The sequence below is a fragment of the Pygoscelis adeliae genome, unplaced genomic scaffold (genome assembly GCF_000699105.1).
Source record: "Pygoscelis adeliae isolate BGI_AS28 unplaced genomic scaffold, ASM69910v1 Scaffold41, whole genome shotgun sequence".
In the NCBI taxonomy this organism is placed as follows: domain Eukaryota; kingdom Metazoa; phylum Chordata; class Aves; order Sphenisciformes; family Spheniscidae; genus Pygoscelis; species Pygoscelis adeliae.
This window is the reverse complement of record NW_008824373.1, coordinates 3,380,430-3,406,962: the sequence shown is the minus strand read 5'-3', so window position 1 is coordinate 3,406,962 and position 26,533 is coordinate 3,380,430. Positions and strand designations below refer to the sequence as shown.

General features: G+C 38.4%; 1 protein-coding gene across 1 annotated transcript in view; it reads left to right on the top strand.

Annotated features, from left to right (window-relative positions):
* Positions 1-26,533, top strand: part of MMS22L (MMS22-like, DNA repair protein) — a 131,946-nt gene that overhangs the window by 73,141 nt on the left and 32,272 nt on the right. Inside the window, exons 15-16 of the mRNA XM_009320166.1 lie at positions 20,381-20,568; positions 23,058-23,208. Coding sequence (XP_009318441.1) covers positions 20,381-20,568; positions 23,058-23,208 — 339 coding nt within the window. The remainder of the gene's footprint in view (positions 1-20,380; positions 20,569-23,057; positions 23,209-26,533) is intronic.

Genomic DNA, 26,533 nt, shown 5'->3' with positions numbered 1-26,533 from the left:
GCATTGCTACTGTGTCTTACTGGAAGTTTCCCCTCTCGCTCTTTTTTCCTTCTCTCTCTCTCTCTCTTCCCCCCCCCTCTTCCTTGAAACAGAGTAATTTCTGAAAAGTCTTCAACAATACTATCTCCATGTATATTAATACTGTAAATTGTGCTGCTAGGGAGGGTGGAGGGAGTAGTAAGAGTGGGTGGGGGGAGAGAAGAATTAAAATCATTCCAATAAATGGTTTAATTTATGCCTCAGCAGTTAAGCATGCTCCTGGTTAACAGAAATACCCTTCAGCTACACAGGATTTGGGAGGGTTGGAGGGCACTCATTTGCACATAAATAGCCATTAACTGATAAATTCCCAGAGGTCTCCTGTTGCATGCTAGTGGTTCTGACCTACTTAGCTAGCTTAAATTTGTTTTACAGAATTATTATAATTCCATCCTTGGTACTTAAACTTTGTGATTAATGCATGCCTCACAATACAATTAAAGTATAATTACACAGTTTTACAGTTTGCTATCATGGTGTTATTATTATTACAAAGAGCTGGATTTTGCAAATATTAGAAGAATTAGGGTTCTGATACCCATCACTTTGCTGTTATTAAGTGATTATGTTAAATGGGACCCCTTTATGTCTGAAGAATGAAGTGGAGAGAGGGGAATCATTAACTAACACATCAGATGGTTTCTAAGTGATTGAGGAAGAGATGTGTGGTGGGGTTTTTTACACATCTGTGGATGATAGGTGCAAATACCTTTTGTTCATCTTTGCCAGCTGCCTATGACATGCTCTAGCACATCTGTGCTTTAGTGCTTAAAAAAAGTTTCATACTAAACATCTCATCTCTGTAATCTGTTAAAAATCATTTGCATGTGTTAAACATCTGATTTTATTACACTTCACTGAAGCTTTTTATTACAGGGACAGTTTTTTTCGTACCCTTATTAAAAACATTAACGGCCAGGTACAGAGGTCCAATAGATCTGTGTAGTGTACGTTAGGATGTGCGTGCAAAGATGATACGGATCTTTCTCTTGTGCTCTGTAAACTTAGAGCAGTTCTCTGTGAAGGATCCTCTGTCTCTTCAGATTGTGTGCATGATTGTATTGTATATTTATACTGGCTGCAAATAACAGTAAGTCACAAACACTGCTATTTTTACTTTAATTGTAAGGGTTACCTGGCCTCCCTTATTTTTCTGGCCAAACTTAGTTCTGTGACTACTGTTCATTCTTCAAGGAGTGATCCAAGAATCACTAACGTTACTCGTACATGACCCAAAAAGAAATCACTGCTGTACTGCATAATTCTTCTTACATCCTTCCCCCCGCCCTCAATGCAACTGCACCAGAAAACTTAGGTCTTTACATTAATAATTAATACAATTAGCAAATCAAAGAACTGAAAAATATTTCTTTTAATAGTATTTCCCTATTCCAATGTAAGTTACAAATCTAATTTTACTTACTTTATCTGTGAATCTGTGTTCCATTGCAGACCTCACTGGTGGGAAATGGAGCAGTTGACACACTTTCTGAATTACACTTTCTGTTCTTCTAGAGCTCTTAAGGTTACACTAATAAAATGTTTTAGCTATAAATGCACAGTGGAAACTCCAAATGGTGTACAGAAATCGAAAGTTGCACCCTCAAGTCCTATTTGATGCAGTGTTTTGGTTTTAATTTTTGCTTAGTTTAAAAAGACCTGTTGCTTTTGTGGTTTTCTGTTTTTTTTAAGTTGTGCTATTCATTTCTTTAACAATGAAACTATTTCTTCTTTTTAATTCCAGAGAACACAAAGAGTAAAAGGCAAATAGAAATCTTTGTCTTAGAACGACTCCTTCCACATCTGTAATTTTAGTCTGTATTTATGCTACTACAATGATATAATCTCTGCTTTCGCTATTATCATTTGCTGTCATTGAGCTCAGAAAACACTGGTCATTATTACTGATGCATGGAAGCATGCGAGCAGGTAGCCAGTAATTATGCTTGGAAGAATTTACTATATTTCAGTGCTTCCTACTTGAATATTCGTGAATTGGTTTTATTTCCAGTCTTTAAAAAAAATACTGCATTGAAGTGATTTAAATAATTTTCATGTGACACAGCAAAAATGCAAAGGCACATTACCAGAAAGAAATGGTCAGCAATAAGGGCTGTTTTGCAAAGTTGGCTTGCAACAACTACCGCACTATGTGGAGAAAACAGTTATCCTGTAATAATAAGACTAATGAATTCAGAAATCCATTGATTGAACTGGCTCTGGGTAGATTATGTGCGGGCTTGCTTCAAGGAGAGGAATTTATGAAATGTTTGCCGCATCCAGCAAGCAGTGCTGCTATAATACAGCTGCCTCCTCAGTGGTTTGCTTTGATCCTGTGGAATGAAAGGACAGGAGGATCAGCTCAGGTCTAAATGAGATTACAGCTGGTTCGGCAGCTTATCTGGTCTAATGCCAACTAGTGTGGCTTTGCACGTCCTAAGGGGTTTACAACAGAAACTGTTTATTGAGTATCATCGGTTTACTCAACACAAGCAGGCTAATCCTTCCCAGCCTCAGCATGTTGTAGGATTGTGCATGAGCCAAACCAAAAGCTGGTGTAGCCAGGGCCTCCAGAGCCCTTTGTCTCGCTTCATATTGATTTTTTTACCTGTGTTAAAGACAGTAAAAAATAAAACCAATAACCAGCCCTATTGTGAGCAAAAGGTTAATCTGACCTAAAATCTTACAAAAGCATCTTTTAACCCTAGAAGGGATGGCAGCCTTTCTCTGACTTTTCACTCAAGGGATTTTCTAGTTTAAGGTTTTGAAGAGCAAAATAGGAAAAACAGCTTAAACATTTAACTCTGTGTGTCTTGCAAGGTCTCGGAATTATTTCAGCAGCTGCACAGAAAACTTTAAACAGTTATTTCTGACATTATTTACATTGTGTCTTCTATCTGTGGTAGGTGGTGCTGTGTAGCAAGGACATGACATGCTGAATGTAGGCAGAGTAGTAGGAGCTGGTAGGTGTCCCAAGGCTCATGCTGTTTTTTCACTATAGCAGTTTTCATGTAAAAACATCAGAAAATGCCTTTATGAGCTGCTTTCTCACTCTTTGTAAAAAAAAAAAAAAAAAAAAAAGACATTATGAACTAAGCGAGTGGAGTGCATCTTAAGGAATTCAAAGAAGTACCAAACAGGCCCATAGAAGCAGAATGTTTTAAAAAATTATGTGCTGCAAGTTTTTAAACATCATCCCTTTCTGTTTTGATATGAAATACAATGGAATATTAGATATAATAATATTTTATTGGGCATGTTTCCTGTCTGAGGTGAGTCTGTTTTGGAAGACATTGCAGTGTGTGTCAGATAATTATAAATCAAATGTTTTTTATAGTATAGAGAAAGAAGGGATTAAACTCTAGGAAGCATTGCAGAGTAGTAGCAATACATCTGCACTGAAAAGAAACACAGTAAGTTATTGAACCTGCATTGTTGGAATTATGTGGGAATTGATTAGATACCTGTATTTGTATACTGTGCATATTATTGGGAGCAACTAAATCAGTTCTGCTGTGATGAAGGGAAGAGAATTTGATGACTCACCTATCTGTCATCGACTGCATGTGGCAGACTTAAACTAGGAACTGTTCTGAAGACTGTTGAACACTATCTAAAAGAAAAGATGGCAGTAACTTGAGGAATTATGAATGCTGTTTTCTGTTTACTTCACCTAATTGGAATGAATGTGTATTTTAAGCTATATGTAAGCAAAGAGGTTACCATGGATACCTTGGAGGCATTATGCGTGTTGTGTGGGGAAATTGCTAAAAGTTACGATTAAGATAAACATGAACTTTACTAACACTTAAGCCTAATGGACAAGATGTGTACAAGTTTATAATGTAGTATTTATCCAATCACTTGTATTTTATCAAATCTGGTCTTAAAGCAATAGGTTGCTCTCATGTAGTATTACACTTTTAGCACATTTGGGGATAAAAGCTATTGTTGGTGATTGCTTAAAGTCTCTTTGTTCAATCATCTGAACAGTGCAAATCACAGCATTTTGTCAGACTGTGAGAAGTTTCGTCTGGATAATGCTTCCCACACACGCAGGTCACCAAATAAATTATGTGCACGGTTTTACAGCATAGCTGGTGCTGGAAGTTAAATGGATGCCCAGTGGTAGAACTCGTAAAACATTTTCCTGTTAACATGACCAGGCAGAATTGACATTGTTGATGGTAGCTTTGATCTAATAAACTATCAGTTCTAACAGTGATTTTTACTGTGTTTCAGAGGGGATGATGATAAAAGTTTAGCAAACCGACCGTTCTTCCTGGATGACAGAAAATTAGCTCTACTGTCTCTATTACCAAAGGTTGGGAACAACGTTAGTAGGGGATGTTTGGTACCCAAAGTTATCTCCTTCAGTAAAAAGATGTATGACACAAACAGCATCCTTTAACACAACAGATACTCCATAAAGAACAAAATTGATTTTTCAGGAAGGAAATAAAATACTTTGCTTCGGAATTTGGAAACAAGTTACTTCATTATCTTAAGTACAAGTTTGCCTGCCTTCCAAATTCTGTTTTCTCTCTTGGAGAAAAAGATTTTCCTAAACCACTTACAGTATATGACTCCCAGCAGGTTGCTAGAGAGTATCCATAAGCATATAGGTTTTGATTTTCTGCAAAGGCAGCTAGAGGAGCTGGAGCAAGAAAGTTTCATTTTCAAAAAGAAAAACTTTATTTGAACTACAGTTCCTCTCTTTGTTACAGTCTTGTTTTAAATTAAGAGAAATGCAGAAAACTTGAAGTATTTTCTCAGGCTTCCTACCTGAAAAATAAGAATGGCATGATAATAAGTGTAATGGTAAGACAGGTGTGTTACTGGAAATTGTATTCAGAATGTCTGAAGAGATAACTATGGATAGTAGTACTTCCAGTTTGTTTTCAGTATTTGGGGTTTATATTTATATACTGTTCCTTTACCTCCCCTCAGGACTTTGTGTAGTTATCCTCAGAGTCCATTTCACATCTCCTGATCAGATCAGGAAATTTCAACTGAGATGACACCAACTCAACATTTGAATTTCTGCAGCCAGAATGGCTATTTTACCAGCTTCTCTCTGTCTTCTTGGTACTTGAGTCTGGGTGAGAACATGCTCAATGAGGGAAATTGCATTTCTAAAGCTGTGCTAGATAAAGGAAAACATTTGAGAGATGTGGTGAAGTTGACCTCACTGAATTTTTTTCAAGCAATTTGCCAAACTTTGATTTTATTTTTTTTTTCATAGTGTGGCTAAGAAGAATTTTAATGATCTTTATGTGGCCATAAATTTACCATCATGTCTCTCAAATTGTAGGCTTTTCCAGAGTGATCTGTATGCTTTTGATCTGTTTGAATGAAACACTGTGAGCTTAAACAGAGATCCACTTCAGTACAGCATGTGAGTGTCTGTTCCCCAGTGTGGGGCGTCCATCACCACTGGGAGTCCATTAAACTACTGGGCTCTGAATTGTAGGAAATTGTCTGTTTAAGGCCAACCTGTTAAGCTTTAAATATTTTTTTTAGATATCTTTACTGTGTGAAAAATTACTTCTTAAAAAGTGTAAACAATAGCTTACAGAAGATGTGAACCTGTCCCGTCATTATGATTCTCTGTCAACTGGGACTCTTATCCTGATCTTAGAGTCCCACGGAAGAGCTAAAGGCAGGATTTTGGAAATGATTGTACTTAAAAATGTGTTTCAGTACTGGCCTTTCAGAACCAGGTGATGGGCATTCCAGTCACACTGTGTAGTTATCATGTCTTGTGAAATTTTTCTGTGAACAAAAGATAGTGGGGAATTGGTAAAAAAGGTTTAGCTTATAAAAATCCAGAAAATTTGTTGTATCAGATTCTGGGTCATTGGGTAGCTATAGACAGCTACACTTCATTGCTTTCCTGGTGTTCTAGAAGAATGTGTTTCAAGTAAATTATGTTGTACAAGTAAGCAGCACAAGAAAAACATTGAAATATTGATTTAAGTCCAGCAGAGGACCACCAGTATGATTAGGGGTCTGGAGCACATGCCCTGTGAGGGGAAACAGAGAAAACTGAGTTTGTTCATCCTTAGGAAGAGAAAGCTTGGATGGGAGGTGGCGAGGGAAAGGCATTTTATTGTTTTGTATGACAATCTAATGGGGGGTTTATAGATAAGATGGAACCAGACCCTTCACAGAGGTGTATAGTGGTAGGAAGCAATGGACTGAGATTGTGATGAAGGAAGTTTTTATTAGATATACGGACAAAATTTTCACAGGATAGTCAAACATTGGAACAAGTTTCTAAGTCAGTTTGTAAAATTTCCCTCCTTAGGGTTATTCAAGACTGGCCTTGCTTTGAGCAGGGGTTGGACCAGGTGACCTCTAGAGGTCCCTTCCAATTTAGATTTTTCTGACTCTAGCTCTTAATAAAAAACCACAAAATAAAACAAACAGAAAATCCCAACCCACCTCCTCAAAAAAACCCAAAACCACAAACAAAAACCAAACAGAAATCCTACTTAACACACAATTTCTAGAAGATGACAAATTTTAGAAGTTTTGCTCTAACAGAAGAGTTCTCTGGAAGATACCCATTTGCAATCTGCAGTTTGTCTCTGTATTAGTAACATGACCGAAATCAGAAGCACTTGTTTTTTCACTTCAGCATTTCTACTTTATTTCAATTTCTCAGATAAACTGGCATTCTGATTCTCACTATAAATTATATTCACATATGACTAATTTTATAATGACGTGGAAGGTTTCCATATATCTTCATCAAGGTTTTGAGCTAGCAGTGTGCCCTTTTCGCAAAGAAGGCTGATGTTATCCTGGGCTGTATTAGGCAGAGCATTGCCAGCAGGTGGAGGAAGGTGATCCTTTCCTCTGCTCAGTGCTGGTGAGGCCACACCTGGAGTACTGCATTCAGTTCTGGGCTCCCCAGTACAAGAGAGACGTGGACATACTGGAGAGAGTCCAGTGACGGGCCACTAAGGTGATGAAGGGACTGGATCATCTCGCCCTTGAGGAAAGGCTGAGAGAGCTGGGACTGTTCAGCCTGGAGCAGAGAAGGCTCAGGGGGATATTATCAGTATATATAAATAGCTGAAGGGAGGGTGCGTAGAGGACAGAGCCAGGCTCTTTTCAGTGGTGCCCAGTGACAGGACCAGAGGCAATGGGCACAAACTGAAATACAGGAGGTTCCCTCTGAACATGAGGAAACACTTTTTTCCACTCTGAGGGTAGCCGAGCACTGGCACAAGTTGCCCAGAGAGGTTGTGGAGTCTCTATCCTTGGAGATATTCAAAAGCTGTCTGGACATGGTCCTGGGCAACTGGCTCTAGGCGGCCTTGCCTGAGCTGGTGGTTTGGACCAGATGACCTCCAGAGGTCCCTTCTGACCTCAGCTGTTCTGTGATTCTCTGATTTCTCAGTAAGAATGGAGAATGTAGGTTTTGTACTCAACAGTATGTATTCAAGGCAGGACTGTTGCATATAATACCAGGATATTGTTTGATGTGTGGCATCTTTCTAGAACTTTGCAAGCAAAGAGCTCAGTCAGAAGGCCTTGACAGAGTTGAGTGGATCTTGCTTTTGAATATTTTGAAGAAAGGTGGTCTTTAACCAGAGAGCAGATGGTGCTAAGTCAGCTTATTTGCTGTGACCCTTGAGTCTCTGGTTGTAATTCCATCCTGCTCTGATGGTAAGAAGGAAGAGCTGTCATGGGAAGGTTGTTAAAAATGATTTTTTGTACCAGCAGTGATTTGCTGTTTCCAGCTAAAATCATAACAGCTAATACTGTCTGTTCCCTGTATGACAGATACTAGCATTTATGTTCCTAATAGGCTATGGACTTGAATAAAGATTATCTGAAGTGATCTAGTCTTCCTATTCTTTCAACTATAAAATACTTTGGATACCAAATTTAGTCTCATATTTTAAAAAAATAAATGAAATGATGTCCCTATAATGGGAAAGTTACAGAAATGTAATTAAATTTCTCAGTCGTTTTCTAACAAATCTTTTATATAAAAGATGACCCCTGTTGAAAACAAACAAGTGGACAAAACCCTCAAAACCAAAGGGTGAAGTGTCTCTCAGGCAGGGCTGATCAAAGAGCTCCGAATGACACACTCTGCAAGACACACACACACACATACACACACACACCCATCAGTGGTGGATAAGTGTGTTTTGTGTTTTTCTTTTAAACGCTCATCATGTGAGGTGATGTGCCTGCAGACCATGCCTTCATGACTGAACGGCTGCCTCTAGTAAAGAACATATTTCAGTTGTGTGATGAACATACTTTGAATCATACGGTGGGGAAGCCTTAGCTTTTATGGGTCAGGTTATGTGGCTCACAGCTCACCAGCAGCTCTGAGAGGACCCCTGCAAAACAGTGCAGTAGAGGCTGAGACATGTCTACTGTTCTGAAGTTTTGCATGTGGTACGGGAATTTATTGGGCAATTTTGTCTTACTTTGATCAAAACAAATTGTAATGTCAGTCTGTTAGAAAGATTGCTATTCAAAAATAAGGCTTTTAAGCACTGAAATTGAGCTATTTTAAGTTCTTTGAAATGACAATGATTTAGAAATATTAAGTTTGGTTTAGGTGAGTTTTTTGTAGGTATGTGAACTAAAAAGGGGAAAACAGCAGCTTAAGATAGTATCAATTTCAAATGTACCCTGTCCGGTTTTTTTCTTTTGTTTTTCTCCATTTATTCTTTCAGAGGATTAAAAAATTCTGAATCTGACTGATGCTGAAAGTCTGCTTAGGCAAACTAAATGTCTTTTTAAGCGTTTGCTTTTTCTGTGTTGTTTCTTGAAAGAACTGAGCACTGACTTACCTGTTCAAAGCAACAAGATGACTCCCAGTGCCTTGAACAGCGCAGAATCTAGCGTAGAGTGCTTGGCTGAGATCTGTGAACGGCTGAGCCCTGCTGCTGAAGTGAGTACCTGGACTGACTCTCCTGGGACTTGACATTTTGGGACAGCAGAGGGTCACTTTGTGTGTGTGTGTGTGTTCCAGTTTATACTTTGCATTAAAGACACGAAGAAAACTGTGGTATTAGCATATGCCTGTGTAGTACAGGGGAGAAGCTAACTTGGCTGAATACTAGTGAAGGTAATGAAAGAAAATTGCAGTTGGGCTCAAATTAGCTGTCTGTTTTTCCCAGCACTGTTCCACAAGCTGAAATGTGAACTGGTTGCACTGAATTAACGCAGGTGATGTTGTCTTTGCTGCTCTTGGAACCTTATCTTCGTTAAATGTGGTTAGGAAAAGACAAGAGCTCTCTGGCACAAATTTGCTAGGGTGGCTGAAACAGATGTAATATTCCCTCCCAGCAGACCTAGTCAAAGCAGGCTAGAGCTTTGTTGCTTGCATTTAAATTATGGTCATAACAACTTGTCTGTTCAGTGATGTAGTTAAACCCTTTGAGAAGGGTTAAGGAGAAAGTGCTAACTAATATTCTGCCGCTCTGAATGTTTGGCTTTTCTGTACCTTCGTGTTTTAGGGTTGTGTGTCTGTTCTTGTTAATATCTTTACTTTGTCTTAAAGTATAGTAAAGATGTTGGGGATTTCTTGTTCTCCCTGTATATTTTAAAAGTATTACTGAGCACACACAACATGCTGTCACAGTGAACACAGGGTTCTCTATTACTGTGCTTAGCTATAGAGAGGATTATATTAAACTCTGTAACCTTGCTGAAGCCCCTTTGTACATTGCTGCTATATTGATAATCTTCACATGATTCAACTGCAGTTGAAAACCCTTTATTCACAGCATTAACACTTTCCATCCCAGTGAAGATGAGAATCTTTAATATCAGGATATGAGCTCTTTGATGTTCAGATAATTTTTTTTTTTTATTAGTGTGGTCTTGCAGATGTTGCCTTGGACTTTTCCTCACCTGGGGCATATACAGGGAATACTCATCAAGCCTAACCATTCAAAAATGGGTAAAACAATTTATTGAATTAGTGGTTAACTAAGGGGCTGTTATGCTGTTTGATTGCTTACAAAATAGTGACTGCTTTTAGGAAAATATTTGCATTCAAGGACCAATATACAATGTGTTAACATTTTGTATGTGTGGTGAATGCAGACCTATTAATGAACAGCTTTCCTCTAAAATGTAAAGTTAAATGCATGGAAAATCATTGGAACTTATTGCCCCATCTTCAATGTTGCACATTGTAGAATCACAATTTTGGTGACACTTGCTTTGCCTCTCTTTAAAGTAAAGGGAATCCAGCCAGTAAAGAAGAATTTCAAGCTTGATTTCCTTTTTCTTTGTCCATGATATTATTTTATGCTAGTTCTTTTCCAAATACTTGCTGTTTCTTATAATTTAATAAGAAGTGTTTCAGGTAGACTGCTGGCTCATTTCTCCATATATTTAAGACCTTCATCAAGCAAATGGTGGAAAATTCTTCCATAATCTCACGATTATGGCATCTCTTTGGCCTGGATCATTGTAAGTCTCACTGCATCCACAGTTGTCTGGGAGAGTCAGAAGCACCGGACAGGCTGATCATAACACGTTCCAGGTCTCTCTTCTGCCATATAGTGCATGGGGGAAAGGTCGCTGTGGGAAGAATGTGATGAAAGAAGTGGTATAATAGGGGAGGGAGAGCTGGCTGTGCTTGGAGGTCACTTGATTTCTGTTCTTTTTTTCTTTCTGAGTTAAACTTTTCAGCAGTTGCTGTCTGTCCACTTTCCTATTTGAAGGATTTCCACATTTCTTCCTGCAGCTCCATGAGTTTTAAAATGGACTTTTTGTATCCTCTTGTCTCTGCCAAGTCTGTTGGTGATATCCGGGGAACTTTTACAGCTCTCCAGTAAAGGGCAGGAATGTTCAGGCTAGTACTGCTTTGGCCTTCATGCAACTTTTGCCTTCCAGTAGAAAAACGTGAAGGAGTATATGTGAATTACACCTAGATATTGAGTCTTCTTTGTCACTCCTATGTGCTACTTCCTTCTAAAAGTCCAGAAGATGAACTTCCAAAGAATTAATATATTTAAAGTTTCAAGGGATGGCTGCATTCAGAGATGCTGCAGCTTGACAAACTAGCATCTCATACTTTGAATGCTTGTTTTGAAATCTTTGAAGTGGATTAGGTCATGGTCACTTTTGCCAGTTTTAGTGATTCCTTGATTGGGAAAATGGATCAAGCAATGAGAGGTAACTTTGCTGATTATATATCCTAATATAACATATTTTTGTTTCCATATTGCTGTGGAAAAGAAGACTGTCTTAAAACCTGAGATTTTCAGTTCACTTTTTTTCTGTGCTACGTGCCGTTCATAGTGTTACTTTTAAATCTAGAGAATTTAGTGAAGAACATAGATCTACCAAATTCCTCTGTGTTAATTTCAGACAATGAGCCACATTTCTTGAATTGTACTTCTTTAATGAAGTAGATGCCAAGCTATGTATTACAGCATCTATTGTTTAAAAAAAAATAATGTTAGGAACATTGACTTAAAATTTGAAAGGTGTATGTTTTCCATTTTTGCTTATTATGGGGTCAGTTGCGATGGTTATGTTTGGGGGTTTTTTTGTTTGGTTTTTTAATATAACCTTAAACTTGGAAAGCTTTATAAAGAGTGCTGGTTTTGATTTACTTTTTATTTTATGTCAAAATGTAATGTAATGAAATGCTTTTAATTGTGCAGTTGATGAGACTTACTTGTAGAAGATACATAAAACAAACAAAAAAACCCCAAACAGAAATAGTCAAAAAAATATAATTTCTTGTGAGAATATTAAAAAACTCATAAGAGCTAGATTTCCTAGCTGTTGATAGTATAATTATTTAATTACTGACAACTTGCATAGTCTGTACTAATGCACACTCTGGTAATGTGAGAAAATATTGCTGCTGCTGTACTTGCATGATAACATTTAAAAGGATCTGTCACATTTTCTCCACTCCTTCCTATGTTTTAGTGAATATCCCAAGTAATGTCTGAGAAACGAAACTTGGCTTTAGTCTTCAAATCGCTAAAAGGAAAAAAGCAGTTGTTTAAAGTGGTTAACTGTTCTTAAAATATGTGTATCTTCAAAGAGCTTTATGTAATTTCCTGAATAGGTTTAGTAATGAGTAGGGATCATTTAGTTTAAGGTATTTTCTGTTGATATTATTTAACTTGGGAAGGTGACCCTGAGCTAAATTGCAATGTGTGATTTGAATGCCCATGGGCTGCCCTTCACTGGTTTGATTGGGGGAGATTATCTGGATTTCTAATATACTTTAATTACTCTGCTTATATAAATTGTCACATTAGAAGCTTCTTAACTGTTGAGTCTGTTCTGTCAATGATCCACTAACAATAGGAATATACTAGGCTCTTCCACTGAGATTTGAAGATTTATACCATCAATGAAAGAATTGGAATGGCTCCGTGTAAACCTACTGTATCTTCAATAGGAAAGAGTATGTGATCTGCTTCTACTCAGGCAGCGATTGATGTGTGGTAAATTGAAAGGATCTGTAGCCTTTTTTATTTTGTTAATGGGCATTTTTTCAATTAGGGGAACATAATGCAAACTGTTTTAGGGTCTTTAGGGGCAATGTTTCATGATATGCATGTGGAAAAAACAGAAAATAGTATGGTTGGGATTTTTGGGTGGAGGAAGGTGGAGTATCTTTTTTAGCAATGATTAGTTAAGGTTTTACAGAGAAGCTGTCCTAATTGAAATGCTGCCCTTATGTCTGTGTGTCTCTTACAGCCTAAGCTAGATGCCCTGGTATTTTTATTTATATCTCTCTATATATATCTCTCTGCACACACACATATATAAACAAGTCCTTTAAATTATGGTCTGAAGCACCTCAGTCCTAGAGTGTTTATGGTGATTTAAGGCCTCTCTTGACCTTTTACTCCTGAGCGCTAGGGCCATCTGCCTGCCTGTCAGCTCCGTTCAGGTGAGCTAGGAGGATGCCAGAACTTGGAAGACTCCTGCTTTCAAATGGTGTAGGGGTCTTCCAAGATACAAAGGTCTGATGGCCTACAGTAACAGGTCCAGCTGAGCAGCAACTTGTTTGGCACGTACAGCATGCGTGTCTTACAAAACAAACCACTCTTGCCTCCTGGGTGGGACTTTGTCTACTGCTAGCCTACAGAAAATATGAAGTGAAGGATTGAATCTAATGTGTGTCTGGTGGGTCATCAATCAGAGACATCTGATTCAATGTCATGAAGAACAGAAATCTGTGTGCTTGGAACCATTGTAGAGTCCCACTGCTGAAGATGCATACTTAAACATGCTTGGTTTGGGTGTTTGTTTGTTTTCTTTTGTTTTTTAAATAACAGACAACAGATAGCCTGAACAATTAAATATCTGTTACTTAGTGATTAGGATGTAATACAGGGAGGGAAGAGTGCCATGGGCTCCAGTCCTTGTTCTGGGATTTCACATTTTTATCCAGTGACTGACTTAATGTAAAACTCACAATCCAAGAGGAGAACCTGATCCCAAAACCAGTCTATCAAAACTGGACCTACGTGCCCTCCACCCTGAGGCTGTGACTCATTGGTTGTTGTATAAAAAAAAAGTGTATTCCAGGTCTTAAAATGAAGGTGGTAGCTGCTGCTGCACTTTGTGTAGCCTGCTTTTCTTGGTGTGAGTTAGTCATGATCAGCTTTCTGGGCCCCAGTAGACTGAGATTGTGGGTTAGATGCTTAGCTGAAGGCATTTGCTTAGCTGAATTGCAGGCACCTAGGGCACTTCCCAGTCAAAAGAGGGTGATCTGACTAAGTGAGCAGTTTGGGAATTATGATTCGGGAGTCTGAGATCTGTTTGTGCCCTGCTTTTTAACCATTGCATCCTTTTATCCCTTTGGAACTCATCCAACATCTAGGACATATCACTTTGTGTATGCTTCACATTGTTGTGCCTGATGAAGGCGTGTTGTAACACTGACATGTAGGATGTTGTGCAAGTCTGTGCTATAAAAAACTTATGCACAAATGGATGAATTAAAGCATTTGATAAAAATCCTGGATGTCAGATTTCTGAAAAGCATCCCTCTTCCCTTGTTACCCTTCCCTACCTTATCGCACCAATCAGTGATCATCATACACATACATAACCAGGCATATTATTCGGACATCCTTTTTGCAGTAAACATTTAAACATGCAGTTTATTGTGGATTATTGAAGCAAATTAAACTGAAGGAAGAACACTGAAATGTGATTTAATAGATACTGATCCGATGGGGACATGTTAATGTTTGATAATATTGTATCATGTTTTTTCTAGTTCTGTTTGTACGGTCAGCAGTACAGCTCTGTGGTGGTGGTGATGCTATCATTGTGGCTTACACAGTGCTGACACTTTCATTATAAACTGTGAGGTTTTTTTTTTCCAAATGTTTCTTTTAATGGATGGGAAAAAATATTTTTGGCCTTAAGTTTCTCATGTTACTTATCTTTCCAAAATCTGTTTTTTTAATTCCATAAAGGTGGGTTAAAATAATGTGCTCTTTCAGGGTTTTTTCTGAGTTATCAAAGAGTGAAAAGACTGTTGCTCAAATATGAAGAAACTTTATAGACACTTTGTACATATATTGCAGATACGGAAACAACTTCAGTTGAGAGATTCTGATTTGAGGTGGAATTACTTCTTCTGCCCGGTTCCTACTGCAGTCATACCAGTCTCAATATACTGGGTGCTATACGAAGGGATATAAAAAAGAAATTATGTCCCAAAGAGCTTAGAAACAGATTTAAAAGAGGACTTTGTTGTTTGAATCAGACTTGGGTAGAATTTAGTCACCTTCCTTCATGCGTGTTTCACAGAAACAGCCTGAATGTGAAAGTGTCTGAAAGTCTGCAGGTGACTCTGTTTTAACCACTGAAGTTCCCTAAGTACCTAAACTTATGTGCCCAGAGACACTAAGGCTGTCTTCACAGGCCTTAGCTGTTTAGCATCCAGCTTAGGCACTTTGAGGCCATCAACCAGATGTTTTAGTACTTAAAATTCTTGTAAGCATGCTGTCAGTGCACCTACTAAACCGGCTGATAACCAAGAGTTCAGTGGCAGAGCTCTGCAACCCGACCTACTTGCATTCAAAACGATGGCCAAGAGAAAGAAGGCTCACCTTTTTACATGTTAGGTCAAGTGGTCACATCTTTCACCAGTGATGAGGAAGCCAAAAGCCTTTACCATGAGATGCCTGAAACCCACATCTATGACTTTCCACCAATCTCTAAGCATGGTTAGTTTGGGCACTTTCTTCTTGGAGGAGCTGGGCCATCGTGGAACCACTGTGCAGCTAGTGTGCTGCTTCTGTGGATCCAGATCCATTTCATTTTCGTGAATCTGCATGTGTAAGAGAGGTAGGATCATACAGTTTGTTACTTGTACCTTGGCACAGCTCCATGATACTGCATGAAAGACTTGAACCCAGATGCAACTGTTCTGTCCTTGCCTTTGTGAATGCCAGTATTATAGTCCATACTTAAACTAGCTTTTCTCTTTTGAATGTTTTGAAAAATTCTGTATAAAAGTAATTAACTCAGTCTAAAAATGTGTTCTCCTTCACACTTTGTAGTATATTTTATGGTAGTATAACAGGTCATGACTTCAGAAATGTACATGTATTTAGTGTAAACTGCATATTTGAAGCACAGACGTAAAAATAAGTAAATACTTACGAACAAATTACTAAGCAGAAGTTGAACAGTGAGTTTGTCAACATGGGAGTTGGTATCTCTATGGATCAATGAAATAAGTGCTATAGTTGCAATTTTCTATAATTATCATGTAACTAAATGGCATAATAGTTAACTATTTGAATACCCATACTGGATTATTTTCAAAGGGATATGGAGGGCATGCAAGGATCTTTTTCAGCTTAATTTTGGATAGGACTAGTTACTGGAAATGCATGTGACTTCTGCCGAAACCTCGCTTCCAGTTCTGGTCACTGTAAAAAGCAACAATTCTGGTGGAATGAAAGGAAGAAATGAGTAGAGGTATTAAAGAAGTATTGATGTTTTATGGCATTTGAAGAAAGTGAAATTGGATGAGTTATTTTGAACTAAATTCTGAAATGCTTCTTGGTAAATATTGTTTGGTCACTGAAGCTGAGTGGACTGCTGTCTAGCAGAGATCTTGGAGTTTTGCACCCATAGCAGTAGCACAAATTTTGAGTGTATCACTGCAGTGAGGTTTATACAACCACAGAAGATATGACTGGATAGATTTCTACAGGAAAGCCCGATGTTTTGCCATACAGTAGTGCTATATAATTTCTTTGTATTGGCAGGTAAGAGGGGAAGGGAAGCCAAAACACCTTTCCGTATGAAATGGAGTAGTGTCAACACTGGCACTTTTATTATGGATTTTATTTTAATGCCATCTTTATTGTGTAACTTCTTGCTAATCTTTTCACCAGAAACAAATATGTTTTTCATTGTATTAATGTGGCTTTCAATTTTTGGGACACCTTAAGATGATAACTTTATTGTTGTACACCTTTCCAAGTAGCTGGCATTACCTCTGTGTCTGGGGTTTGTTGGGAGAACGTAAAGCTCTTCTGTCTTCTTCACTGAAATGAAAACTCTCACTTTCTTGTTCCCTGCATCAGCTAATCTCCATATCTCTTCAGTTCTTTATGCTGAAATCTTCATAGCTACCCCATAGCTGAAGAAGCCTCAGCTTTCCCCAACCACTTCTGTTGCTACTACCGCTTCTATGGCAACATTAAAATAGGACCAAGGCACAGTGCATTTGCTGCCAAAATATCAAAATGAGAAACTGTGTTGATAATCTTACAGTGAAGCAAAAAGAGGGAGAATGTTTGGAAGGGAAATCTCCAAGTTCAAATATTATTCAAGTCCATTGATCTTCAGAGAGCACAAAGCCCCTATTACCTGTCTTTGAATTCGAGTGTGATGATGCTTTATTTCATTTTACTTGGCCTGACTTTCCCTTGAAAGAACTGATGGTAGTGGTTGAAATTCTAAGCATCACAGCCATTTATCATTTTAGAAATACTCATATATCTCTACCCAATCTCCCTAGATTTATCCAAGGGTGTTGGTCCTGCAGGTGTTGTTTTTTGAATTATTTATTTGTTTCAACAGCAAAAGATCATTCAGGTCCTTCAAAAAGACTTTCCTGAGCTTAATCTTGGCTGTACTGGGCAGCTGAGTTCTTGAGTACTGTGGCTGGCCTGTCATGGTCTGGGAGCAGAGGAACTGGAAGTACCATCTGTGAAGAAACCAGTGTCTGTATTTATAGTCTGGGTGGCCCTGAGAGTGGTAGTATGTGTCCCTGGCGATGCTGATAGGAGGAGAGAGGTCTTCTCTCATGTTTGGGGAGTTCTGAACCCCTGTAGATCAAATTAAATGACATGGTATTAAGTCTGGATGCCAATACGCAGCCAGTGGAGACTATGGACTGGTAGTGACTTGAGTTTCCTTTATATAGGCAGGCTTCTGCATTTTATGTTTTACTTTTCCAGTTTGACCTGAAGTTTCACTCCATTTTAGTAATCCAGGCTTGCAAAGGCATGGTTTCTGTTTGCAGAAGCATGGCTCATGATTACAGTATCTGCATCCAGATAAATGGCTGCAATTCCTTACCCAGGTGTAGGATGTAGAAAATAATGCCGCCTACTACTGCTGTACCTATACATCCAGCACAATCCGCATTCAGGTAGCACAAACATTCCCTTCTTTTATAAAGCCAGGGTTTATTTGATCTGATGACAAAATGAAAAAACACACTTTTTACAGAAATAGGAAATCCACAATTTAAAACAAGTAAAAACCACACCAAGTTATTACCATTGTAATGAGGCAACCAGTGGTTCCAGAGCTCTTAACACAATGGAAAACTCCGTTTCAGAAACGGAGTGGTTTGATGGTATGCTTGTCTAGTGTTAGAAAAATGTAGAAGCCTGAATAAAAAGTAAAATTGTATTTATCCATATTTTTATGGAATTAAAAAAATTTGCTTGTTGGTAGAAGTAGCTGGCTACATCAGTTGCAGCACATATTGATGCCCATCAATTCTAAGCATTTACCTTATTGCAAGCATTTGTGTAGGTTACTATGAATAAACATAAATACTGATTTGTATGTGTTGCCCCTCCACTGACACAGAGATCTATTACCTTACTTTGGAAGTCTGTACACCCTTCTACTTTGCATAGATGGCTAAAGGAGATGCAAGGCACCCTTCTTTGGAGAGGCAATTTAGAGGAGAGAAAAAGGTCTTTGTGCAATTTTACAGTGTAGTCTGGATATAAGTAGGGCAGAATTTGGTCCCATAAGTTTTATTCTCTGCACTATGAGGCATCGTGCTTTCCTTTCTTAACAAAATAAACCAAAAAAAGCCCTTTATGTTTTTACAAACTTTTTTTTTTGTAATGGGCAGAAAATATATTTTTAACTTGCTGCTTTAGCCCTGCTTTTACTTTTTCATTGTTTGTCCTCTAGACCTCACTATTTCTGCACCCTTTTCTTTGTCCTTTTTTTAATAAGGGGTACTCCCAAACAAGTATTGCTTGACTTTTTATTCTAATCTCGCTTCTGTTTCAATTCATGTTGACTTGGAGAATATGCCTTGTAAATAGGAATACCAACTGACATACTGAATGTAATCCTCAGTTTCTAAGCATTGATTGTTTTCACAGCATCCTTAAAGGGTAAGCTGTCTTACTATCCAAATATCATGGCTGGGAAACTGAGGCTAACAAAGGCTGTATGATTTATCTGAAGCCACAGAGGGAATAAATGTTGGGTTTAGAATTCCTGGCTTCTGTTCCTGTGTTTGGACTCGCACCGTCTCTCAAAGAAGTATTTGATTCGTCCTAATGTAACGTACCCTTCCATGTCTGTTAAATGTAGCCATTTGAAAAGTAGCTGGTACTCAATTCTCTCTGTCTGTCCTACTGAAACCAATGGATGCCTGCAGGCAGGTATAAGGTATCGTTACCTTTGACAGCCAGTATGTTTTATGTTTTAAATTATGTGTTAGGCAGAGTTTTTGGATACTAATTTGATATAATGAGATGTGCTTCTAATATCAACCCTAGTACGGGAAGGCCTTGCAGCCAGCCTACTCTTTATTTAAAATTATTCCATGTCAGATGTCCTAATGAGTCCTGTGAGTTGTGTAATTCTTTCATAATTTTCTCACATTCCCAGAAGGGAACTAGGGGCTGGAGTTTTTTCTAATTTTGTTTTGGTTTATTTCAAATTAGAGTGAGCACAGAATAAAGATCTAGGGGAAGAGTTTTGTGAAACACTTGCTATTGCGAGAATGGCAATTAAGAAAAAAAAGATTATATTCTACAAATCTTAGTGTTAAGGCAAGTCTCGATGCCTCCACTGTTTGCCATTATCTTCTAAATATCTCGACTCTGGCTTTACAGTGCTGTTTATAGAATTTAATAAAGCAAATGTAATAATGCTGCCTGTGCTTTAATGCACAATCTCAATTGAGTTGACCAGAAGATAAATAGGAACAGGAATGATAGTGCGTTCCTACAGATTGTTTTTAATAAGCATGTTATTTAGTTGATCAGCCCGGTGCAGTAATGCTTCCTATCCTGCTCTACCAGACAAATTTATTAATGCTTCCCCCCACCCCCCCACCCCATTTCTCTGAGAACATTGATTCCCTGCAGACATATCTCTATTAAACCTCTGGAAAGTCACAACTTCATGGTACTAGAAGAATCAAAGAAAATTGAGTGTGTTATTGAATTCATGCCACATTGTCTCAGGAAGAGATGGGAGTTATGTGTAGTGGTAACTTCTGTCCTTACTGTACTAACAAAGCTGTGGGCATTGCTGTCAAACCTAATTGTCTGCAGCGCATCAGGATAAAATGAATCTTTTTCTCTTATCAAAACTCATACCTAGTGAGCTTTTACAAATGAGAAATAGGTTTCAGAAGGAAGCTTTACAATTGATCAAAATCATTTGCCATTATTTGCTGTACACAACCCTATCCTAAAAACCCTACTGACAAAAATTTTGAAAAAAGCATCTGGTTTTGGATTGTAAGCAGACTTGCTTGTCATGCTAGCGGTTGCAAAATGCAGATATTCATTTTAAAGCTGCCTATTTCTCATTTTGATCTGACGTACTAAAAAGCATATAATTAATGGTTGACATTAGTAATTAACATTAACTTTATGGTGCTTAATATGCCATCAATCATCCATCAAATAACTGGTATGCATAATGCCTTTGCATAAAGGTTTTAATTGCACGAAATGATCCTTCAGTTCTCAGGCTCTACGGTTTAAAGTAGCTGTAAATGCGTTTTTAAAAGATGTGAATCTTTCATTTATTGAACGTAAACATTGTTTTTGTTTCTTCCTAGGAGTGTGCACAAACGTGTAAGCCAGGGACTTCAACTAGGGAACACGGCCCCAGACGCGCAGCTTCCATTAGCGGCTAAAGAGCACCACCGTGTCGCCCGTGCTCCCTGGAGAAATTTGTTTCCCTATTTGAAGAGCCAGAGAATGTCACAGATGCCACCTTCCCCACAGCTTGCTGATACAGCTGCAGGTTAGCATTGACTCTCCCTGCGACTACCGGATTTGGTGCTATTTTCTGGGCCGCAAGCTTTCAAGGATTTTGTATTTTGGGATATTTCTACTTCCATGCAGTAACTTAAATATGCATAAATGCAAAAAGTAGATTCTATGCTAAATATTTTGACAAGAAGAAATATTGTAGTGTTGAGTTACTTGATAGAACACAAACAGATTGAGAACTCCAGAGGGGTTCGAAGCTATACAAGCCTGACTTCTTTTTCCCTACTAGTCACAGATTATAATCAACGTTCTCATTTATATTGTATAACATTAGCAATAACTTCTTTCACTATATCTAGAATTTACATCTTTTTGCAGAAGTTTGTTGTAATTTTGTGTTGAACTATTCTTTTCATTATGGTTGCGATTCAAACTAAATTTTTCTTAAAATAATATTTTACATTTGGAGACAATTTTTAAAAGGTTGATTACATGACTATTGTTTTTCGCTGAACATTTATGGTCATGGTCATAAAACTATTTCATAATTTGTTTTAATTATTTTGCTTTACACTGAGGGGTTTTAATCTTGAAGTACAACATTCTATATGTATGTGAACTCCACGTGCAACGAGTCAGCATGGCAGTATATATAAAGAAATCCCAGTTTGATTTTTTTTTAACATCAGTAGCTCACATTGTATTCTGTACTTACAATGAAATCTTGTATCCATTTAACTAACATTTAGAGAAGTGAAATATAAAATATTTTTTTCCCAGGACAATGTGAATTAGATAAAGTTACAAGCTGAGTAGTACTGAGTTAGTAATAGAAAAGTTAAAAGACCCTTCATTTGAAGCAGCTCTGCAGGAGCTGCAGTTAGTAGGTAACATTAATGAAGGAGGCAGCGTGCAACGGTAGTGGTCTCACACTGCTGAAGCATGTATGGGAAACAGCAATACAAATCAAAGGAAGAGGTTGTTAATGTCAAAACTTTCATTCATTTCCTACAGTGTCATAGCTTTTTATTTTATATTAACACAGTGAAATAGCAAGAACAACAACCTATTATAAACTCTGCTTAGAAGCAGGGGAGTGCGGTTGTGACCTGCTTTATAGAGATGTGTTAGGCAGTACTACAGAGGAAGGCAAACCCTTCCCATGCCGTATGAGCTTCTTGCCTTAGAGGTTGCAGCCCAGAGGAGAGAGCAGTTGTCACAGCTCTCCTGCTCCCCCTGCCAGGCAAATAGCCTGGGACTCACGTTATCGTGTTTGTCTCCCATTTCTCCCCCACCTATGTTATAGCTGATGCTGTAGAAACAGTGTGATAATCTGGAAGAAGGCTGGCACAAATTGCTTCCTCACCTAAGGCAGAGCAGGGACTCTGTATGACCTTTTTTATTCCGAGGCACGTAAGGAAATGTGAAGTCCTTCATAGCTTGAGGTAGTCTGTCCCTATACCGTTAATTAAAATAGCTTCATTGTTGTTCCTGAAAACTAGCCTTTTCTGTCTAATTCAAAGTCAGCTTCTCAATGCGTGCAGTTTTATAAATCGTTATTTTAGTAAATTCATATTACATTTATATTTAACTTGAATTGGAGAATTTGGGAACTAGTGAGCCCCTTTGTTTCATTGCCCTCCAAAGTCAGTTTTCCTGACTCATTTGATGCCTCTCATTTCCTATAACCTAATAACTGCTCAGCATTTCAGATTACATTTTCTTCCTGAGTTTAAATGCATTTGTCATTTGCAGCATAAAGAATGTGCTATATTTTTTTTAATTCGGGTAGTGCTAGATATAGATTCCACAGTAGGCCTAACAGAAACAACAAAAAGTTATGCTTCATTAACCAAAACTCTGTGCAAAGTACCGTCCCAATTTCTAGATCTGCAACTGTTATATGAAGATCCTTTTTTCAAGAATAAGCTTGTCCGTAGTGCTTTGTTTACACAGTAACTTCTGATACATGGAAGTCTATTCTAAAAATAGAAAGGTAACAGCTTTTACTGAGTGAATTCTTTCCAGATACAGTTCTTCACTGCGAGAAGTGTGTAAAAACAGCAAAGCAAATAAATAAAACTCAACACTGTAAAGCACAGTAATACTTGTATGTACAAGGGAAGAAGTGGTGGATGGAGGCAAGAAAGGGAGGCCAAGAAGACAAAAAAGCAAGTTTTTAAGATATGGTTTTTATTGCATAGGTGGTAAAGCTATGCCTTCAGAATTTATAATCTGTGGTTTTGTGAATGTATTTAAAATTGCATATGTTTGGATCCATTTTCCTTCCTTTGCATTCAGTGTGTCATATTGACTTACAAACTCCTTGGGACAGAGACTACATTTTAACATGTGTATTAACACTATCTGTTAGAATAGTTGCCCAGTTTTAATTGAGATTTCTGGTACTCCCAGGCTGCACATTATTAATTGTAATTAATTTTCAGTGCTTTTTAGTGGAACAGGGATGTACTGAGAAATCATTAACATGGCGCCATGTTTTTCTCTCTTTAAAATCAGGTTTTACTCTCTTAGCTTTGGATATACCCAGCAAAGCCCTATCAGATCTCCAGCCACAGCCTGTTCTATCAATGATGCAGCTGTTTGGATGGGATGACATGGTGTGGCCTCAGCTGGTGTCAAGATATCTAAGTCACCTAATTCAAAACAGGTGAAAAATGGCGACTATGTGTTCTTCCAGTACCTTGTCATTCCTTCATTAGGCTTGTAGAAAATGTTGCTTCAAACAGTAATGTTTCATTAAGATGGTCCACGTTCTTTGCATCTGCTAAAGTTCTAGGCTTCTTGAAATCATCTGGGACATTTCACAGGGGACAGTGGGTGTTATTTGGATTGGGTTGTTTGTTTTTATGTGTAAATAGCTTAAGATACTCAAAATTTGTCAGGAAGATAGGTAAGTATTTTGAAAAAGTTATTTGTTTTTTATATAATAAACCACTTAGTTTTTTTCCCAGTGGAAACAGTGTTGTTAATAACAGATTTTGTAAAATGGGGATCTACACAATATCTTTAGAGAAGTACTTCCGTGAAAAGCAATACTGCATCAAAGTGAAATTCCTGAACCCATAACCTGTTTTTAATTTGCATAGTTATAGTTATTCACCCCCTTCTATTGTTGTTACACTTGGGCAAAGTTGTTACAGTTTGGCAAGGCAGTAGCCTCCTGCCCTAGCTGCACTTGAAGTTGAATAATGTAACTTGGTAAATTTTAAAATGTCTAGTTAAAGGTACTGGACTTATTTTTCCCCTACCAGTTATACTTAACACAAAAACTTAAATCTTCTTATGAAAAGTCAAAATAAACATTATCACAGAGATCTGAAGATGCTATATAGTAAGTATTCAATGTTTAAATATCTTGACTTCTTCAAAATGAAGAACTTCTGCAGGAAGCTGAAGAAGATGGGTTGCGCAGTATTGAAAGTATAAGGAAAACGATCGTAAGGAAATGCATGCATTAAACTTTTTGACAAGCTTGGAACACTTTCTGAGTGCATATTAATGTTCAGGTAGCTCAGGTTTCTGAGACCTGCTAAATGGATGCTTTAAATTAAATAATAGGTTTAGAAAATTTATCACATTCCTATGTTTTACATGCTGATGTTGAATTTTCACAGAATCACAGAATTGTTTAGGTTGGAAGAGACTCTTGAGATCACGTAGTCTAACTTGTCCAATGCTTCTGCTCAAGCAGGGTCAGCTAGAGCAGATTGCCCAGGACTCTGTCCAGTCAGAATTTTATATACCTGAGAAAATTTATTTGCTTTAAGTAGGCCTCTATGAACTTAAAATAGATAGATGGTGGTGGTGCTGGGGGTTGTGGTGTGGGTTCTGCGCCCCCCTCCCCCCCGGCCCCGCTTCTGAATCAGGCTTTGGAAGCAGGGGAGATGCCAGAGAAAGAGGGAGTATTTCTATGTCGGACTGTATTTGAAAGTGAAAAATGTTGCACATTTTTAGGGTACATATTGTACTAAGGAGCATAGCTGTAAAGCAGGACACGGTAAAGACTATTTCAGTGTGATCGGCAAAGATGAGGCTACGGCCTTCTTGCAGGGAGATGTTAAAAGAGGTTGACTTTAGTTCCTCGTGTGTCAGTTTGGAACTCAGGAAAGGAGCACTTAGTCCTCTGATTTGCTGTCTTTCTCTTGTATGATCTTTATAGGGTGACTTTCATGCAAAGTTGCAGATACCTAGCACATGCTGAATGAAATAGGAGTTGAGCGCATAAATGCCCATTTATAATTTGAATTTTGTTGCTCTTCAGGTGAGATCAAGAAAAACATTTTGATGTCTTAACTGGAATTTAGGTGCTTAAGGCTAACTACTGGTTCCCCCAGTAAACACTTACGTGATTGAAAGCAGTTATTTAAGTATTTATTAGCAATATTCATGAAGCACCTGACATACTGTTATATATGTATCCACAGATATGTTGCTATGCTAGCTAAGGTAACATTTACTGTATTTGGAACTACGGCCGAAGCATTCCTGTTCCCAAGTGTTTGGGAGCATGGCTGCATTAGCAAGTGCAGAACACACAGACATGGCTAATAGTGAGTTCCCCATATAGCCCTGCTGCCATAATTTCATCTAAAAATGCAGTTAGCATTGATGATAGTTACCTGGTGTACATTAGTTGAGAGGTTAGAGCACTTGTGCAAGAATTTGGAAAACCCAAGTTACGTGGGTCTTGCATTCTGAGGGAATTCAAACCTTTATTTCCAAGTACTGCCTTAGAAAGGAACCTTGCCCTCCTCTTGCAGGTTGTACCATGGACTAACTGAAAATGTCAGGTTCGTGGATCCATACTGAGAGAACCAGCAGGAAAAAGCATGACTGCATAGTTGAGTGATGATGGGTATTTGTCTTTTGCTTCTGTGTGTATATGTTCTCACTCTTTCTGGTTCTCTCTCATATGTTCTCACTCTCTGTTTTTCTGAATCTTCCCCCCTGCTGGAAGCATGGGACAGAAAGCACTCACACAGAGGCAAATATTTTTGCCCCTAAGCTGTTGGGGTTGCGATTGCCCAGCCTCAAGGAGAACTGTCTGTTTCTCCTATCAGTTGCCTCAAGGCCAACAAGGTGAGACTAGGCAAAGGTGTGTCCCTACCTCATCAACAGAGCTGTAAGGTGCTCAGATTTCCTTGTGAAAGGACAATGAGTACCTATGATATGACTTTTTTGGTAGAATTATACGGAGGTATCATACTCTAAACACTGCCATTTTATTATATGCTAACAAGATGGCAATTTTTTGTGGCATGATTCATGTACTTATTTACCTTAGGCAGCTGTAGAGCAAAAGTTATTGAAGTATCTAAGTGCTGGGAAAGAAGAAATACACAAGAAAATCTACTCGTTTGGTAAGGGATGAAGATGAACCATAGCCATCACGAGAACAGGAGGAGGAAGAGGCAGAACCCATAAATGAGATGGAAACCACCTGATCCCTATCCCTGAGTGAGCTGCGAGATATGCAAAAAGATTTCAGCCATCGTCCAGGCGAGCATGTTGTCGCCTGGCTGCTCTGATGCTGGGATAACGAGGCCAGTAGCCTGGAATTAGAGAGTAGGGCAGCTGAGCAGCTGGGATCCCTTTCCAGGGAAGGGGGCATTGACAAGGCGATTGGAAAATGGGCACAAGTCCTCAGCCTCTGGAGGTGATTCCTGTCAGGCATGAAGGAAAGGTATCCCTTCAAGGAAGATGTTCCATGTCACCCAGGCAAGTGGACAACCATGGAGAGAGGTATCCAGTACCTGAGGGAATTAGCTGTGCTGGAGGTGATTTGTGGTGACCTGAACAATGACCAGTTATCCAAAGACCCAGATGAAGTCAAGTGCACATGACTCATGTGGCGGAAGTTTGCATAAGCACACCATCATCATATGCCAATTCACTGGCAGTAATGACCTGGAAAGACGGAGAGGAACAAACGGTGGATGAATTGGCTGGCCAACTCCGGCAATACGAAGAAA